The following is a 19,733-nucleotide window of genomic DNA, read 5'->3' on the forward strand; positions in this document are numbered from 1 at the left end:
ATGTCGACCCTCGCAGTAAGTGATATCAACCCAGGTGATACCGTAGGCAGGAAAGGCCTTAACTAACAGCAGAGTCCCTTTCTATCTCTCTGCTCTAGCGCGAGAACAAATTAGCCCGAATTCGAGACAACCAGAGGAGATCGCGCGCCCGACGGAGAGAGTATGTCCAGGACCTCAAACGGCGACTCAGAGAATACGAGACTCGGGGCATCGAGGCCTCTACTGAGGTCTCGATGGCCGCGAGAAGAGTAGCCGAAGAGAACAAGCAGCTCCAGGAGCTCCTCAACAGGCATGGCATTAGTGACGACCACATAGCCCGTTTCTTGCAGTCCGGCACCTTGCCACTTGATTCCAACCAAGGTCAACCCTTTCACGCCGACGACCCTAGTGCCGCTGTCCAGTCGCTGCAACGGCTCCTCATTCCGCGACAACTGGTCAGTCTAGATGAAGACTTCTCCCTATATTTGTCGAGACAGTCGATTCGGGACCCCTCCACCACCGGGGGGTCGACGACAGGTTCGTCCGTCTGGGAGCCGTCGCAGCTCGTGACATCCTCGTACGACTATCAACATCATGTGGGCGTGGCTACCGCAGTAATGGGATCGGCTGTTCATTCTCCGTATCCATCGACAACCCCATTGAGTCGCGCGAGCGCCACGCGACCAGGCCGCGTCTATGGCGGGCAACCGTCCCCGTCAATGCACGATAGTCCCGGCCAAGCCATGGTAACAACACAGCCTACGTCTACTGGCGGCCGTACGGTAATGCACTCGCATTATTCTGTGCCTACTTTTCTAAACGCGGCGATGCCACATTATGATCCCCCAGGGAGCACCTGCTGACACGCGTTGATGAGGATCCGCAGGGGTATATCGCCGATTCCATTGGTTGTTTTAAATATATATTGAAGATTGGCACTGTTGGCCATGCCCTTACCGATTCACTAAAGCCTTTTATATCCTTCTGTCTGTGGACCAGGGCAGCCCCGTTAGGGAGGACCTGGAAGAAGGATTCCTGGCCTATGTAGCAGTATCGCATGAGGACTTCCTGAGTAAGGAAGGCTACCCCTTTATGCGTGGGTAGAGCCCCATACTCAGGAGGTCCCCAGAAGTCCCTAAGGCCTCCTGTATAAATAGCCCCTTCAGACTGCCCCATTAGAGATAGAACATGCATCTTGAATCTAGCTGTGGTGACCCCCTTATTCCGATGTGTATTGACACAACATTTCACCAGCACCGTCATATAAGAGTAGAACAGACCTCCCGATTCCCTGTCGAGTTTCTTGTAGTCCCTGATGTGAGCTCCAGCAAATCATCCCGTGAGTCGCAGCTGCGACTCTGGCCGTCTAGTGGCATCTACCTATCTGCCCAGTTTAATCATGCGCCTTCCTCCTCTGTCGGAACTGTGATCTACTAGTGCTTGGCTGATGCCTGCGAGCCGCCCCTAAGAGAGAATGACTAGCGATTGGCCTTACTCTTCGGCCACCCTTCCATCAGATAATCCTTGCATCCTTGGCTGGAACACCGTCAGATTCTGCATCTATGCGCCGGTCATCCCCTCTCTAACGTCATCAGGTAGTCTTAGGTCAGACTAGCCCACAGGATCCCCCGTACAGAGGGTCAGGGGGGTGGACCTGAGGCAGGATCACGCGTTGATCTCTATTCCCTCAGCCTAGTCCGAAGCAGGGCAATATATATTGAACTTGAAGTAACGGAAAGTGTCGAGGCTTGCAGGGAGGCTGCCTGCGTGGCAAGGGGCGGGATGCTCACGTCGGGATTAACAGCTTCAAGGAGCGGGTCAAGTTAGTGAACAGTGGTTGCACGACGTGATGGTCACATTGCGTCTCCAATCTGCAAGGCATGGTCGGCCGCGTCTCGGAGATGATTCGTAGGAAGGGAAGGTCGGCCCCAGGGTCGTGCCCGGGGAAGCCGGTATGAACATATGGCGGTCTGAGGGGCGGTCTCGACTCGGGCTAGAGCCGGCGTAGCTACCCGCTCCGTGGTGTCGTTGGCTGGGAGATTTAACGCCGGGGAGAAGGGGGTGTAGGGGGAAGGTTTGCAATGGAGGGGGCGTGGGAGAGGTGCTAGACGATGAGGCCGGATTCTGGCCACTTGATGCACCTCATATTGCCTTGTTGCTCTAGCCTGTAGCATCAGCGAGATATATCCTTCACGGCTGAATGAAAAGAGACGTGTAACGAGGCTGGGGAAGGCGAAATTGACAGGGAATGATGGCTGCGACGGGAACCGCGTTGCTCATATCGGGCACAACGGGAGTAAGAAGTAGTACCTCAATGAGACATGCGTTACATTTGGGACAAGAACTGGGCGTAATGGTTGGAGTTGTTGGTTACCTCCAATCATCCAGCCAGCCCCTGACGACCGTGACGCGCGCACTGCAATACAACCGTGGTTCTCTCCAAGTCAGGGAAGCTTTGCCTCGCCAGCTCTGTTCTCATCCACTCGCCATCGATCACAGGCTTCATTTCCCGCCGTAGTTCTCTGCGGTAGCCATACGTCTTGCCTGATCGATCTTGTACCAGGCTTGCCGTCTGCAGTTACGCCGCAGGTGACACCACTCGACCTATAATATTTGTTCTAGACTATAGTGGACGTTAAGTTATAAGAAGGGTCGAGAGTCGCCGACGACGACGGCTCCTGGTCGCATTATCGACATTATCGACCCTCTGAACCGTTTCCAGAAGTCTTTACCGTGCCTTACATACTCCATCAATTTTTTCAGCGAAACACTATGTCAGCCCGAGCCTCCCATGGATCTAAAACGGTCTCTAAGGGTAAGTCTAGCAAGGACAAGTCCAGCAAAGACAAGTCCAGCAAGGACAAGCCTAGCAAGGACAAGTCCCGCAAAGACGGGTCCAGCAAGGACAAGACCGGCAAAAGTGCTAGGGATCCTGAGCAGGAATCTATCCTCAATCTGTGGTGTGCTATTTACAATCCCGAGTTCGGCAACTACTACCACTGGGGTTTTGCTGTCTCCGACGCGACAGGCTCGGACTGGCATATATTCGAGGTTACTCAAGAAGTAGAGGACGGGGCATTTACAGCAGTGCACCGACGAAGAAATCCAACTAGCTCATTGAGGTGTCGTCGACCACTTACCTTCTTAGGGCAAATGCATCAAGGTTGGTGGACACACATGGTACAAGGAATCAGACAAATGCCCATCGGCGAAGCTCCAGCCTGGAACTGTCAGGACTATGTGATGGAAATTTGGAATATGCTACAAGCACACCAGATGATCAGCGACCAGACATGGAATGAAGGGAGACAAATGATGATCCCTTACTTCGGTCCGGACTTTGGTGGTAGTAGGGATGATGAGGAAGATGACTATGAAGACGATGACTATGGGGAAGGAGGTCAGCGAGTTGTGTCTGAGGAGTTTGTCTACGATTCCGATGCGTAGAGCTTAGGGTACTAAATATTACTTTCATAGGTATTTTAGGAATTGCAACGAGAATATGCCTATAAACACCTACTAATTAACACCTACTAATTAACACCTACTAATTAACACCTACTAATTAACACCTACTATGTATAGTAAAAGAGAGTAATACTACATCCATATCAAACTGATCATAGGGGTATATAGACTGTCTCAACTATTGACTAGACTCCGATCCCATAACCTATCTACTAACCATTGATTTGCATATTGCTGTGGAGACAAGCTGTCAGGCAAGTATGCATACCAATCGTCGTTGTCTCTAGACGTGAGATTGTTAGTTATCTTCACAGATTCCCAATACTCAGGGTAGAAGCCGCTAGTTTCCCAATCTATAATGGAAACCACCTCCCAAGTTCCGTGCTCTCGTTGCTCTACCATAATGTTTGCCGGGCGGATGTCTCCATGGGTCATGACACATCTTGGCGACGCTAGAGCAAGGCTTCGAAGGAGCTGAGTGTACACTGGGGAAGCCGACGTTGACCCGGAAAAAATGAAGTCCTGGAATTGCTCGGCGTCCCTAATGGGCTCCTTGTTGAAACGAAGCCCTCGTCTGGCATCCTTGCATCCCTCCCCTTGGACGCCACCTAACGGCATATCGCTTGGTTTTGATAGTGACCTTAGCTGAGTAAATAGTCTGTCGAGCTGGACACCGATAGACTTCTTATGTGTGTCGTCTAGACGCGGCCAAGCTCTCTCTAGATCAAGACCTGGCACGAAAGTCGTAAAGAGGAGACAGAACTTTCCGGTCCGAATCAACCCGTGAGGTCGTGGGGCAGGGAATGCAGGCAGATGTTCCTGGAGGAATAGCAGCGACCCGAGATCGGTCGATGCTGACTCTTCATTGGTGATTTTGACAACAATGTCCTGGCTCACTCGGAAGACTGCAGAGGCTGCCCCTGCCCCCTGATAAATGAGTTCACCTCCATCTAGCAGCTTCGTGATAGCGCGAGGGAGGTCAGAGTCGCGAAGCAAATCATTCATGTTTGCCGACAGCTTGAAGGTGATTTCAAATGGGGTCAGAGAGATATGCGAGCGTATGTCGTCCTCCTGAAAAACTGTATTTGGGCGCTGGACAACTGGGAAGATTAATGTCAATTAAACCGTAGTATATAATGGAGTGCAACTTACCTTTTTTGTATGACTGCAGTGTGGTGGTATAGTTCACTGGCAGTAGGGCCTCAAGGTTTGCTTCAGGATCCTCCTTCAATTTTGCTTCAAGCCCACGCAGCAGATGGGTGTTCCACTTGGCAGCGAGCGTGATAGGTTTGCGTTTCAGAACGCGGTTTCCTCGCGATTTAAAAATCGAGGACTCGTGTTTTTTGCTGTCCATTTGAAATAATGCGTTATCTGGTTTAAGTAGCCGAATGACGTTGCGAGTCTAATGTCGTAGTGGACTGGTACATAAAGAGAGGCGGAATGTGCCTACTTTATAGCATCAATAAAAATGACGCGGGCTCCGGCCTGGATTAACGAGCCTCCGCTCCGTGGTGGCGGAGCATGTGCGCTCTAATGCTTGATCCGAGAACTGGCTTCTACTCGGGCCAGCCCCCACTTTAAGGGGACTCGCTTTGGCTCACCTACGGTATGGTATGGATGATACTGGGACAGGATCAGATCGGACGAACTCGACAAGAAGCCTGAAGCGAACGCCAGCTAGGCATTGAGGGGCCTCATCATGGAGACGCCGGCTGAGGCCGTGATCATGGTGGGGCGAAGCGCGTCGCCTGCGTCGACACCCGCGAAAAGATCGACACGCGTCGTGAGGCCAAGCACCAAAATTCGAGAAGCCGCGCGACAGCCCGACGATCTGGCTGAGAAGACAACACGCGCAACTAGGCTTGCAACGCGCATTGCCTCGGACGATGTCGCCATCAGTGACGCGACTGAGCGGCGCAAAGTTGCCAGCAGCAGCAGTGGCGCGAACGAAGGCCGAGCCATGCTCCAGAAAGTTCTCGAACTCTTGAGCGAGTCACGTCAAGAAACGCAAAGCTCAGCCGAGCGATAGATGCGCAAAACGAGATCATATCCAAGCAACAGCAGATGATCCAGGAAATGGATCAACAAGGGAAAGAGATGAGAGATGAGCTTCGTCACATCCGAGCGCAGTTAGAGACCCTGGCTACGCCCGCATCTTCTCTGCAGAGCAGTCCGCAGATGTCGTATGCGAGCGCTGCAGGGTCATCGCCGACGATCCAGACAATGAACCGGGGCACCGTACCAGCAGCTAAATCGGCACGAACAGCCGTCAGCGATAGTCTCTACTGTACGGTGGACACATCACGAGTCGAAGAAGCGAACAGGTGCCAGACGCAGATCGGCAACATCCGAAAGGCCATAGAGAGCGACATGAGAAAGAGTCAGAGGCAGGAGACTTGGAAATGCGCAGCGGTCGTGACAGACGCTCGAAACCCCGACGGGATCAAAATTTTATGCAGAGACCAAACCGAGTTGAAGCAGGTCAAGGAAGCAGCGCAGAAGACGGTAACTTCGGGAGCCAGGGTACTGAGAGATCAGCTTTACCCTGTCAAAGTCGACAACACCAAGCGTACCGCAGTGCTGGACGCCGAAGGCAACGTTCTGCCGGGCGCAGCTGAGGCGCTCGGAGCCGAGAATTACGTCACGATTGCCAAGATCACCTGGCTTAGCAACAGAGAAAGCCAAAGCGTACGGGTCAATGGTGATCTATGTCACTAAAGAGAGTGACGCGCAAAGACTTCTGGACGGCGTGTGGTTCGATGTTGCGGGAGAGTCCGCCTGCACCAATGTTTTTGAACGCCGCGTAGGACCGATTCAGTGCTTCAACTGTCAAGAGATGGGACACAAGGCGTTTTCATGCAAGAAGCCGCAAAGATGTGGCAGATGCGCGAAAGCAGAACATCACCACAGAGAATGCAAGGAGACAGTGCCAAAGTGCGTGCCCTGCGGTGGACCACACGAATCGTACAGCCGGAACTGTCGGGCGCGGAACCCTGGGGATGAGACGCAGGCAGCGTCTGGCCCTTCGGGCTAAGCAGCGGAAGTGAGAATCCACTTAGGATCGATTATGGCACTAACCTTCAACAATACTAACACACAGGTATTCGACTTCGATTTCGACAGACCGCGCTTCAGCTGCTGAAGGTAGGACGCTGAACACTTGGAGAAATTGGCCTTCAAGCAGGCCTGTCACGGAGCGAGTAGCGGCGAGGTTGGTGTAGCGTATGCTGACCCGTGGGGCTTAAGGTGTTACGCATTAATGTATTGAAATGTCTGTAACTTTTACGTCTAGGCCCTATAGGAGAGATCCTCCGGGTGAAATACACATACATACATACTAACACACAGGTATTCGACTTCGGATTTCGACAGACCGCGCTTCAGCTGCTGAAGGTAGGACGCTGAACACTTGGAGAAATTGGCCTTCAAGCAGGCCTGTCACGGAGAGAGTAGCGGCGAGGTTGGTGTAGCGTATGCTGACCCGTGGGGCTTAAGGTGTTACGCATTAATGTATTGAAATGTCAGTAGCTTTTACGTCTAGGCCCTATAGGAGAAATCCTCCGGGTGAAATACACATACATGAAACAAACCTCACCAAAAATCTTATTTTTGAACTGCACATATTTCGGCAAATTACGCCGATAAAAATATAAAAGCTACATCATTTGAAAGAGAATTGAACACAATAATCGGTTCTTTGTCTTTTTATGACGCGACCAAGGCGTGTGGTGCGCTGGGGAGGCCCAGATACCTTGACCTCAATCACCGAAGCTGTCCCCGTCTCCGACTCCACCACCTCCTCCGATGAGTCGTAATCCACCACAACGGCTTTCTTTGGACTCCCAATTTCGGGGACAATCTCACCGGCCGCCAAAGCTTCGGCGAGACACATGAAGCGTCCATTTGGGTTAGGGATCGCTCTTCTCTTTCTTCCTCTCTTCAGCCTGTCCACTTCCTTCTCCAGCCTAGCAATTTTACTACCATGTTCTGCTAGTGTCTGTTCTTGAGTTTCCCAGCCTTTAGCTATCTTGGCAAATCGCCTCCGAGTCGTAGGTATTCTGTTCTTGCCAACATCTCTAATATGGCGGCTGGATTTCGGGGTGTCGTCGGAGTCCAAAAACGGCCTATATTCCGGGGATGCCATAACTTTGCCCTCTTGGATCTCAGGATGCCCCAATGCCTCGGAACGCGAGATTGGCCAATTTCCAGTGGTTCTCCAACCGGACAAGATGTTTCTAGTTGTCATTCCCGTTTGACGTCCCGTGGCATACGCACGTATAAAGTTGACCTTATCAACAAACGCAAAATCCGTCAAAGAAGCCAGTCTGTCAAGCTCCTTCCGGTAGGCTGTCATTATATGATTGAAAACACCGTTTTATAATGGCTGGAGGCCATGAGAATAGTGAGATGGAAGATAACAACAGTAGACATCGTTCAGAAAGCACGCAGACATCCACTTATTTTCCCGCCAATAAGTAGGGGTTTATTGCCATAAAAACGAAGGACGAACCGCTTCATGACTCCCAGGTCCATCCAGAATGACAGGCCTGGACTCGGAGTCGTCGTCAGGTCGCCTCTGAGGCAAATGGACTTCCTCAAGCCCCTCAACGGCAATGTGGTTGTCCGTCCATCCATTTGGTGAAGTTATGCAGTTCTAGTTCGCAAATCCTCCAAACTCGTCCTTAAACCACTATGCCTGAAGATCTTTGCCCTTAAATATTATGCCAGGAACCAAGACGCGCCCGTCAGCGGTGATGGCCTCTATAAATAATAAAAGTGGGCTCTAGTTAATGGGCCCTTGGTTTTCCTTATCGGGCCCTTAAAGTGTGGCTAAAATAGTCACATGACTGTCGCGTCCCTTTCCCCGCCAAAACATTAGCCGCCAACTGTGAAAAGCTGTCAATACGGCCTCCGTACTCGTGCACGCCCCACTTGTGGGTGAGCCAAAGCGAATCCCAAAGTGGAGGCGGGCACAGTAGTCAATGGTGCATCCAGCTAGAACGCGACAAAGTTGACAACGCGCATACAACGCACGCCAACGTACGAACGCACGAACGCATACCAAGGTGAGGGCATCCCCAACGCACCAACGCCGCACCGATGAAGTCACCTTTCCGCCGCAAGTTCGAGACCTGGCAAGCTGCTGCAGAGAGCGCCGTAGCTGCATTACGGAGCGAGAGCCTAATCAGGGACTGTGTCGTTGTAGCGACGTAGCCTCGGGCATATGTTCCACGAGCCTGTTCAATTGCCTCACTCATTGACATTACATTAAGCACCCTACTTTTAACGGCTCTACGTGAAATGCAGTTATGCTGTCGGGCCTATGACGCCGGCAAATGTGTGCACCGGCGCGCGTGCAAGCAAAGCCGCAAAGTAGGTTTGACAGTCCGCCACACTTTCAGCCACACTTCAAGGGCCCGATAAGGAAAGCCAAGGGCCCATTAACTAGAGCCTAAAAGTGGTCCAACTACCGGACTGGGGTCCCTTGAGAAGAGCCTTCTGTTGAGTGTTCGAACTTCCAACCACCAGACTGTCTAGACCCAGCAAAGAAATCGGATTAGCTTATATCGCTTATGGAAAGTTGATTGCATACCAAAGCCCGACATAATCCCCCTTCATCAACATTCACGGTGTTCTCCGGCTTAATCCACCCGTGCTCTGTCTCCCTGACGTCAAAGTACCAGTGCACTACTTTGGGAGTAAATGAGTCGAAGCTGTTGGCTTCCTGACGCTTACCGACCTTGCTTCTAAGTTCTGGATGACGTTGAGTCAACTTTTCTACCCAATGACGTCCCAATCTTGAGTCGCAGCCTTGTTGTTTCAGAACGGCAACAAGGCAGGCGCGGATTGACTCTGGGACGGAGGGTAACTGTCAGAGGGAGCAGACTGACGGTCTAATCCGCACACGTATAAACTCCGGTGAAAGAGGCAGGTTAGACACAGGGACTTGAGTCAGGTATCGATACAGTAGAGGAACATTGCCCTAATCGGGATACACAGGAATTGGCCCTGATTCAGGCCCTCCACGGGTCCCAGATTGGTATCTATTCGTATAAATACCCCCTCAATGTCGCACAGATAGATAAAAAACATGCATCATCGTTTGGACTCAATTGTGCCTGCCCTTATCCTTCCGCCCGCGCTCTCAGCTTGCTGAGAACAACCATTTGAGCACGGGTCTCTTCCAAGTTATAGACATCCTCGTCAAGAATCCCCCACTTTTGTTTCGTCGCCACGAGTCGATCGTACCATTGTTGAATCTTTTGCGGGTCCTCGCATTTGGCACGTTGGTGATCGTATCGGCGAGAGTGCTGCGCCTTGGTTTAGTCGTGACGGCCAACGAAATGCGCATCCAGTTCTCGCCGACAGGATCTTACCTCGCTCTGAAAGGATAGATTGGTCGTCCGGCGAGTATAAGCTACCGTCGGCAGCATCCCTCACTCACCCATGACAAGATCTACTGTACAAGAGACATCTCTTTCGATGCCTCCGCTATTCATCTGCGTGTCGTGCCAGGGTAATACACCGCGCAATCGATCATATTTTGTGGATGGAAGGACGTCGTAAAGTGCGCGATTGCGTCCTTTCGGATAGTTTCGAATTGAGTCTGTTGATAAGCCCTGACGACGCGGAGGAGCCGTTCTTTGCGCAAAACTGAAGGTTGTTGTGACGCAAACATTGTGTAGTTGCAGTATGTATGTGTATTTCACCCGGAGGATTTCTCCTATAGGGCCTTAGACGTAAAAGCTACTGACATTTCAATACATTAATGCGTAACACCTTAAGCCCCACGGGTCAGCATACGCTACACCAACCTCGCCGCTACTCGCTCCGTGACAGGCCTGCTTGAAGGCCAATTTCTCCAAGTGTTCAGCGTCCTACCTTCAGCAGCTGAAGCGCGGTCTGTCGAAATCCGAAGTCGAATACCTGTGTGTTAGTATTGTTGAAGGTTAGTGCCATAATCGATCCTAAGTGGATTCTCACTTCCGCTGCTTAGCCCGAAGGCCAGACGCTGCCTGCGTCTCATCCCCAGGGTTCCGCGCCCGACAGTTCCGGCTGTACGATTCGTGTGGTCCACCGCAGGGCACGCACTTTGGCACTGTCTCCTTGCATTCTCTGTGGTGATGTTCTGCTTTCGCGCATCTGCCACATCTTTGCGGCTTCTTGCATGAAAACGCCTTGTGTCCCATCTCTTGACAGTTGAAGCACTGAATCGGTCCTACGCGGCGTTCAAAAACATTGGTGCAGGCGGACTCTCCCGCAACATCGAACCACACGCCGTCCAGAAGTCTTTGCGCGTCACTCTCTTTAGTGACATAGATCACCATTGACCCGTACGCTTTGGCTTTCTCTCTGTTGCTAAGCCAGGTGATCTTGGCAATCGTGACGTAATTCTCGGCTCCGAGCGCCTCAGCTGCGCCCGGCAGAACGTTGCCTTCGGCGTCCAGCACTGCGGTACGCTTGGTGTTGTCGACTTTGACAGGGTAAAGCTGATCTCTCAGTACCCTGGCTCCCGAAGTTACCGTCTTCTGCGCTGCTTCCTTGACCTGCTTCAACTCGGTTTGGTCTCTGCATAAAATTTTGATCCCGTCGGGGTTTCGAGCGTCTGTCACGACCGCTGCGCATTTCCAAGTCTCCTGCCTCTGACTCTTTCTCATGTCGCTCTCTATGGCCTTTCGGATGTTGCCGATCTGCGTCTGGCACCTGTTCGCTTCTTCGACTCGTGATGTGTCCACCGTACAGTAGAGACTATCGCTGACGGCTGTTCGTGCCGATTTAGCTGCTGGTACGGTGCCCCGGTTCATTGTCTGGATCGTCGGCGATGACCCTGCAGCGCTCGCATACGACATCTGCGGACTGCTCTGCAGAGAAGATGCGGGCGTAGCCAGGGTCTCTAACTGCGCTCGGATGTGACGAAGCTCATCTCTCATCTCTTTCCCTTGTTGATCCATTTCCTGGATCATCTGCTGTTGCTTGGATATGATCTCGTTTTGCGCATCTATCGCTCGGCTGAGCTTTTGCGTTTCTTGACGTGACTCGCTCAAGAGTTCGAGAACTTTCTGGAGCATGGCTCGGCCTTCGTTCGCGCCACTGCTGCTGCTGGCAACTTTGCGCCGCTCAGTCGCGTCACTGATGGCGACATCGTCCGAGGCAATGCGCGTTGCAAGCCTAGTTGCGCGTGTTGTCTTCTCAGCCAGATCGTCGGGCTGTCGCGCGGCTTCTCGAATTTTGGTGCTTGGCCTCACGACGCGTGTCGATCTTTTCGCGGGTGTCGACGCAGGCGACGCGCTTCGCCCCACCATGATCACGGCCTCAGCCGGCGTCTCCATGATGAGGCCCCTCAATGCCTAGCTGGCGTTCGCTTCAGGCTTCTTGTCGAGTTCGTCCTCCATCGCGCTTCTGTGTAGTTGCAGTACGGTGCGGGTGGTGGAGAATTTCTGTCCGAGTGGGGGGTCTGTACGAGTAGGCGGTAGATTACGTTATACAGCGTATGTCCCGCGAGGTTTAATAAGATGTCCGCAATATAACCTCTGCCGGTACGTTAGAGTGGGCAGGCGCTTCAGATTCGATTTATTTTAAGTCCACGGCCAGGAAAGCTCATGTGGCACGTGCTGCAAGATGCCAACTGGTGTCATTGGTGCTCGCCGGCCCTTGGTTTCCTCGCTGTATGGCGCGATTGCTGTATCGCTGTATGGCGGGTCGCTGTATCGCTGTATGGCGGGTCGCGGTATCGCTGTATGGCGGGTCGCTGTATCGCTGTATGGCGGGTCGCTGTGTCGCTGTATGGCGGGTCGCTGTGTCGCTGTATGGCGGGTCGCTGTGTCGCTGTATGGCGGGTCGCTGTGTCGCTGTATGGCGGGTCGCTGTGTCGCTGTATGGCGGGTCGCGGTATCGCTGTATGGCGGGTCGCGGTATCGCTGTATGGCGGGTCGCTGTGTCGCTGTATGGCGGGTCGCTGTATCGCTGTATGGCGGGTCGCGGTGTCGCTGTATGGCGGGTCGCTGTGGCGCTGTATGGTGGGTCGCTGTGGCGCGGTCGCTGCAAGCCTTGCGTAAAGTCGAGCGCTGTTGGCGGCGCTCGTTTGAGCCGACACTGCACTTGACGGAGGATGTCATTAAATCTAGTCTTTAGAATAGACGACGAACGTTAAAGATGGAGAACATGCGTGGACGCTAAATAATGTAGTCCCCGTTTTCCTATAAATTTATTTCGTTCGCACATGAGCGAACACCGTGCAAGTCCTCGTTATGGAATGCCTAAGAGAACAGCTCGATATGTTGCGCCTTGATGACTGCCGTGGCAGTTTTGGCGCACCCACTGGGTCGCGACCTACTCTATTTTCTCACAACCACGTGGCATGTGTCAGCCATTCCATCACCTATGACCGCGAAGGCGACGTTGTAATGACCGACAGTGACAGCGTGCCCGACCGTTCTGAGAACGAGACAAATCGAGGCAGGCTTTGCTGTAACATATCCCAAGAAATGACTTGAAGAGCTGACGAAGCATGCCAAAAGTGTTCACAGATCAACCAGGACCACCGCGTCTGACCCCTCATTCCAAAAACGGTCCTGGGTCTATTAGGAAGAAGCAAAAAGTTGCAAAAAGGGTGGCCATGCCCCAGGCTCTGGGGATTTTACGCATGTTTATCAGGCCCGATGCTATCCGCTGGTTTTTACAAACCTGGCAGCCGACGCTGACTGCCTGTGCATCCTTGCTACACGTCACGACACTACCCCCAAACAGTTCGGTAACTTCCCTCAACTTGACTGCGGCTGTCCAAGCCATAGACACTGTTATTGCTGGCGAAATGGAACCAGAACTGCCACGAAGGTTTGGTCTTGTACGGTTTTTTCAATTCATAGAGTCTGTGAAGGACAGGATTCCCGACGAGAAGCAGCAAGGGTTAATTGCCCGTGAAAGGTATGTCGGTAATAGCACTCGCGCCTACCGCATCTACGTTGGTACCCAAAATGTGCCCATGAAGACCAGTCTCCGCATCACCCGGCAAAAGGGCAAGCGCTTCCAACAATTGTCAATCGAGTCCCCTCTTCTTTTGACTGTGCTCTCCAAGACAGCAGACTCGTTTGCGTACGTACTTTCCGTTAAGGAGTGACAACATTTAGAAAGCTCACCTGTTGCAGGGACCCCGGGAAGGTTGACGAGAAAACTTTCAAGTTGTTGGCTTCTCAAGCTCGCAATGAAATAACAAGGGAGCTCCGAGATGTTTGCCAGTTCTTAACCACGAAGATTGAGGAGGCGATAAGGACGGGAGTGCCTTACGCGCAATACCTGGGGCCGGAGATGGCGCATCATGTTAGACAGCACTTGACCTAGGAATACATGTTGCAGCAGGGCTGCTGATCAAAGAGTTATTAGCCGCTCTCGTACAGTCTGTCCCCAGCGGCAGGCTAAGTTACTGTCAGAGGGAGCAGACTGACGGTCTAATCCGCACACGTATAAACTCCCAGTGTGGCTAACAAACCGACAGACCTAGACCGGCACCTCCGGGCGGTCGGTTTGGGTTGGCAAAGCCACCCGGTCGGTCGGTTTAGGTCTGTCTGGATTAGCAGCCCGGTCGGTCTAGGTCTGATGGTACATCCCGAGGTTCTGCCCGATTGGTGAATGCAGCAAGTCGGTAACATGCGTTGCGTTCTTAAGCAGCACTACTGCCGTACTACACCAGACCTCTCAATAGCCACTGCTTTTGAAGTTGATCTGCCTCGACTGCCTCAGGCGCCAGGCGATTGCGTTCGTCCGTAATCATCTTCTTCGCCTGATTGAACACCCTCTCGCACTCAGCACTCATACCAGGAATTGAGAACTGTTGACTTGATATGAGACATGGACCAAGACATGTTTAGGCAGCACTTACAAGTGGTGAGTCACTGGATAGTGGCACGGACGTGCCACTATGTATATATGTATGTTGAGAGCTGTCAGACAGAATTGAATAGAAGTAAGTTCAATCGCAACAAGAACAGATCCAGTGCCATTCTGTACAAAACCGGATATTCCGATTGATGTCTGTTCCACCATTCAAGGGGGTCTGCAACGTCGAGATCGTGGGCGTAGATTGGCCGCGTCTGGAAAATGTCCAGCTCGGTCACTGCCTTGACCCTCTTTCGTTGTGTGTTCAATGAGCGGATCGACCTCTTCCCAAAGGAACTGTAGTCGTTGACCTCAGCTTCGATCTCAGCATCGCCTTCCAGAAGTCCCGCTTGAGCTTGAGTTTCGACTTCGGCCTGTCGCGCGTATTCGTCAAATAGGCTACCCACAGCGGACTGCATGTCGCTATACCATTGCGGCCTATTCATCGCACTTTTCCAATGCCGCTCGAAGTAGTCGTACCCATACGATGGATGGAGTGCTAGGGCGGCTCGGTACACTGGAGTACGGTCTGTTTTGACGTAGTAGTCCTCGAGCTTCCTCCACCCGCAGTCGATGCCCGACTTGAAATGGGAGGGCTCCTCGAATCGAGTCTCCTCCGCCGCCTGCTTGAACTTGACAAACAGATAGTCCATTGTCTTGAGGGTCTCCCACACCGCGCCGTGCCCGCCTTCTGCGCTAGCATTGTTGGCGTTGCCCTCCATTGTCTTTGTAAGGACGTAAAACGGCTTCAGGAAGTTGTGGAAGCGCTCCAGTTCCGCCCAGTCCGCAGCGCCGAGGAAGTCTTTCGTTAGGTCACGATGGACGGGATCATTCTTCGGCTTTTGCCAGCGAGATTGATACAGTTCAATGGCGCTGCGCAGCTCGAGCGCTGGATAGTCCGATATCGCGTCAGCAAAAGGACTAATTGTATGGACAGGGACAGACCGGCAAACCTCGGTTAATCATCATGTAAATGGAGTTCCAGCGTGTCTTGCCATCAGCAACAATCTCCAATGTAAATATAGCATCGTCCCCTGCGAGCTCGGTCTGCAAGCGCCGGAGCGCTTGCCTTCGCTGGTCCGTCCGGCGGATGTAGGTAGCAAGGTTATGGAGTCTGCCGATGGCCCCTTTCTTGGCCCAAATTTCGAAACTGAATTCATCCGTCGCGCCACGAAGCTCCGCCTCGAATCTACTAACGTTTGAGCCGAAGATAACGGCTCGCACGACCAGGTTGATAATATGGCCTATGCAGCGCAGCCGACGTCGGCCAACGTCCATTGGGAACCACTGAGCAAGCGTTTGAAGGCAAGTATCGTTGCTGTCGGCATTATCGAGCATGAAATATCCAAGCTTGGCGCCCATTTCGTATTTATCGATAACTTCTTTCAAATGAGGCGCAATATTCTCACCGGAGTGTGGACCGACTAGGCGTGGCAGTCCAAGGAGGACATCACGCTTTCTGCCATTCTTGTCAACAAAGTGGCCGACAATGCCGACAGGGGATGGCTCCGGACAGACAGGTTCGGACAGACATATTGCAGGGATTATCGCGCTAAGCATGGGTTAAAAGCCATCGCGCCTTGACTACAACCTGAACGGGCACAAGCGCCATTTTTCAGTCTGAAGGGAATCCACTAGTATACAATCCTGGGTAGGCCGCTGCTGCAGTTCCAACTGCGTTTCATCCTCCTTGAAGCCTTCCGCTTCTTGCACCGCGGCTTAGGCATATCGGGTTCCTCACCCTTTCGGGCCTTTCCCGCTCTATCTGGAGACTTCCCAGTAGCAGTCGTCGCCTTCTCTATATCCTTCGTGCTCCGTGTTCGACTACGTCTCGTTTCCCGAAGAAGCTGTGGCGAAGTTGCTAAAGGAGAGGACGGGGTCGAGGAAGGGTCAGGAAGCTGATCAACTCCCTTCAGCAAATCCGAAGTGGCTCGGTCCGCTCGAGCGGCAGTATGCTCTGCGGCCTCACGGCCGGTCATGGATCGCCTTTTCGTGCTACCGTGCGATTTGAACCTCTTCAAGCCAGGCGAATGCAGTGCTTCCGGCAATTCCGGAGGCAGGAGGGCTCTTGACTGTACCTGCGCCCGGAAATCTGCTATAGACGGTCATTCTGTAAGCGAAAGAGTCTCGAGAACTCCTCTGCCTGCTGTCCGCCGAGGCTCCCCTGTACTTGAACGACCTCCAATCCCGATTGAAGAACCATGTTCCTACCGCCATCTTGGTAACGATCCCCTGGATTTTTTGTGACCTCGGGAGCTGGCTGCTTTGCATAAGACATGGTCCAGCTGCGTACCACCGCAGGTCCGTCGAGTAACCAGCGTGGATGAAGGACATTGAGTGGGACAGGCCAGGACCTGACAACAGCCTCGTACAGCCAGTGTCGACAGGGCAGGCCGTATCTGAGTGGGAACTCACACGCGAAGGGACATCCAGGTTCGTTGAGAAGGCCCAACACCTTACGCTCCTTCTCGAGCTCAGTGTTTTGCCTCCATCTTAGAGCTTTTGCTGCCTCCCACTCCGGAGCTAGCTTGCTCAGAACATAGTGTGGAACCTTCCCGATAAGAAGGCGGAAAGCAGCTCGGTCCAACAGCCTTGGGACGTCTGCCCTGCTCCGATCCTCGTCTTCAGTGATTTTTTGAGTTAATTTCTTCAAGCTTTCGGCCAGTTTTTGACAGGATGCCTGCAGGGGAAGCTGCCTGTTGAGAGACTGTTTGACCACGACATGGTAGCTTTCGTTCCTCTGCGTGCTGTTACATCCGAGGTTCGGGTACTGTCGTGTGTGTGCTCGGACAAATTGGCGCTCTTTCGGTTGCCAATTATTCTTGAGATAAAGGCGTTCCGGCTCCCGAATTTCTGCGAGCAGCTCGCCTCGCCGTTCTTCAAGTCGCGCCTCATCGGGAGCTTGTATGTAATCCCAAACGAACCGAAGTAGCTCTTCCTTCGTTCCTTCGTATATTTGCCCGAGTCTAACAATCGCTTCTTGAAGTTCTCTGCGGCATGCCATTCACAGAGCTGCAATATTTGCCCATCTTCACCCTGAGGATCAGCTCTCGCTTGGGACGCCGCCATCGCGGCAGCGAGCCCTTTGGTTTGATCCCCGAGAACGACTTGAGGTGGTGGGCAATCGTACCAGACCAGTTCTGCCAATTGAGCATTCACAAATTCGAAGGCTTCAGCTGATTCAGATGTTATAAAGGCGAAAGCCAGAGGAAATGTCTTGCCTGTGTTTGTGATTCCCACTATGACAGATAAAGGCAGGTGGAGGCAATTGGTGTTGAACGTCGCATCGGTTTGCATGAGGAATCCGCTGACGAATCTTCTACCCAGGCGGATCTGCTCGGAAGAACAGAAGAACAGGTGCTCGAGTACTCGCGCTGTCCGTCGTCCTTGGTCGTCAAGAAGGTATTTGAAGAAGCAACGAACACGGAAGTCCTCGAACTCCAAACAAGTGAGCAAGAGGTCAAGCGCTTCTTGACTGCTGCGTCTCCCTTCAGACCGGCTCAGGTTGTAGAACTCCTTTGCAGAAAGACAGTTGCCTAAGCCGTGTTGGTCGAGAATCCGGGTTGATTCAGTTGCTGACAGGCCGGCAGTCCGATGCGCGAGGGCCAGATCGACTGCCGCAGCCCGCTCTGGGATACGGGATCTATGGCAGGCGTAGTGGAAGGGATTTTGAAGTGGCGGATGCGTATGGTACGCGTAAGTGAAACCGACCACCCAGCCTTTTCGCTCTTCTATCCCTCCGCGGCCGCTCCGGATAGTTTTGTAGGAGACATAAAGACTATAAGGACACTCCTTGGCCTTGGTGTACGTAAGCTCCTTCTTTCGGTCCCCTCCCTCTGTGACGATGTCCGGCAGCTTTCGAGTATTTCGGGTACCTCTACCGTGATGGATACAATTCACTCGCAGGCGGTCGCGTACCTTGCTGGCAGTGACCAGAGCGAAACCCTGGGTGAATGCATAGTTTTGGAACCAGTGAAGGGCTTCCTCGGGGCTGTTCACTTCGTCACCGGTAACAGGAGCGCGGAGATGCTCTTGCGGTAGGGCTTCTACAGCTTTGTCGAAGCCGGAGCGGACATCATCGGGGAGGCTGTCGCGGTACTGGATCTCCATTGCGTTCGCGTTCGCGTCGGACGAGATGCTGGATCTCCATTGAACCTGAACAACGCGATTCTTATTGCGACGCGCACCCTAGCAAGGGGCGATGAACGATTATTCCCGTTCAGGTTGTAGTCAAGGCGCGATGGCTTTTAACCCATGCTTAGCGCGATAATCCCTGCAATATGTCTGTCCGAACCTGTCTGTCCGGAGCCATCCCGAGCAATTTGCCTTGCTTTTTCTGATTGAGAGAGAACACTCTCTTAGTTCGGTTGATGATACCCAAGAGAAAGCCTTTTTCGTCCATGTTATACGTGTTGCAAGGGGCGATGTCGTATTCCTCAATTTTTGAGCGCATCTTCTACCGTCAGCAACGGAAATGAGATGCTGTGCATCAACGTACCAGCTCAAAATAATCTTTATACCTTGAAGCACTGTCGGCTCTCTTTCGCGCCACATCAAATCCATCGAACCAGGTACAACCAAGCTCGTTACGATGGCGGTTGACGAAGCTATACGGCCAGTTCTTTCCGACCTCCATTTTCGCCATATCCTGAGCGAAGTTCTTGATCATAGACAGCGTAGGCGGGATGCCACGTGACGAAAGCTTATGAATATAAGCAACAAGATCTAGTTCCTGCTGTTTTGACAGTCGAGATTTATAGAGGGAGTCCGCATCGCGTCTTGAGCGCTGTTTGCCTTGATGGCGGCGGCGCAACGTGGTCTCATCGCAGCCAAATTGGCGAGCTGTTTCAGCGTAATTGACCGATTCTGAGGACTTCAGGAAAGCAAGCGCTTCGTCAATAGCCGCCATGGTTGTTGAGATGTTCCAGATTGATGTTGAGACAGAATGTCGGTGTGTATGTGTATGTGTATTTCACCCGGAGGATTTCTCCTATAGGGCCTAGACGTAAAAGCTACTGACATTTCAATACATTAATGCGTAACACCTTAAGCCCCACGGGTCAGCATACGCTACACCAACCTCGCCGCTACTCGCTCCGTGACAGGCCTGCTTGAAGGCCAATTTCTCCAAGTGTTCAGCGTCCTACCTTCAGCAGCTGAAGCGCGGTCTGTCGAAATCGAAGTCGAATACCTGTGTGTTAGTATTGTTGAAGGTTAGTGCCATAATCGATCCTAAGTGGATTCTCACTTCCGCTGCTTAGCCCGAAGGGCCAGACGCTGCCTGCGTCTCATCCCCAGGGTTCCGCGCCCGACAGTTCCGGCTGTACGATTCGTGTGGTCCACCGCAGGGCACGCACTTTGGCACTGTCTCCTTGCATTCTCTGTGGTGATGTTCTGCTTTCGCGCATCTGCCA

The 19,733-nt window shown here is 52.6% G+C and overlaps 4 protein-coding genes across 4 annotated transcripts; 1 reads left to right on the forward strand and 3 right to left on the reverse strand.

Moving 5' to 3' along the window:
• On the forward strand, nucleotides 1–3,426 carry HRG_10724 (uncharacterized protein; the record flags this gene model as incomplete). The annotated part of the gene is made up of 3 exons (XM_044869194.1): nucleotides 1–15; nucleotides 99–593; nucleotides 2,794–3,426. 3 exons carry the CDS (start codon nucleotides 1–3, stop codon nucleotides 3,424–3,426), a joined length of 1,143 nt encoding a protein of 380 aa, XP_044715936.1.
• Nucleotides 3,427–3,554: 128 nt separating this feature from the next.
• HRG_10725 (phosphotransferase enzyme family domain-containing protein) lies at nucleotides 3,555–4,801 on the reverse strand (the record flags this gene model as incomplete). Its single annotated transcript, XM_044869195.1, has 4 exons — nucleotides 3,555–3,579; nucleotides 3,665–3,730; nucleotides 3,773–4,547; nucleotides 4,600–4,801. The coding sequence occupies 4 exons, from the start codon at nucleotides 4,799–4,801 to the stop codon at nucleotides 3,555–3,557; spliced, it is 1,068 nt and encodes a 355-aa protein (XP_044715937.1).
• Nucleotides 4,802–10,331: 5,530 nt separating this feature from the next.
• On the reverse strand, nucleotides 10,332–11,777 carry HRG_10726 (uncharacterized protein; the record flags this gene model as incomplete). Its single annotated transcript, XM_044869196.1, has 4 exons — nucleotides 10,332–10,374; nucleotides 10,786–10,907; nucleotides 10,953–11,138; nucleotides 11,208–11,777. The coding sequence occupies 4 exons, from the start codon at nucleotides 11,775–11,777 to the stop codon at nucleotides 10,332–10,334; spliced, it is 921 nt and encodes a 306-aa protein (XP_044715938.1).
• Nucleotides 11,778–14,387: 2,610 nt separating this feature from the next.
• On the reverse strand, nucleotides 14,388–15,597 carry HRG_10727 (transposase-like protein; the record flags this gene model as incomplete). Its single annotated transcript, XM_044869197.1, has 3 exons — nucleotides 14,388–15,208; nucleotides 15,273–15,450; nucleotides 15,517–15,597. The coding sequence occupies 3 exons, from the start codon at nucleotides 15,595–15,597 to the stop codon at nucleotides 14,388–14,390; spliced, it is 1,080 nt and encodes a 359-aa protein (XP_044715939.1).
• Nucleotides 15,598–19,733: the final 4,136 nt, after the last annotated feature.

The sequence above is a fragment of the Hirsutella rhossiliensis genome (assembly GCF_020360975.1).
Source record: "Hirsutella rhossiliensis strain HR02 chromosome Unknown scaffold00016, whole genome shotgun sequence".
In the NCBI taxonomy this organism is placed as follows: domain Eukaryota; kingdom Fungi; phylum Ascomycota; class Sordariomycetes; order Hypocreales; family Ophiocordycipitaceae; genus Hirsutella; species Hirsutella rhossiliensis.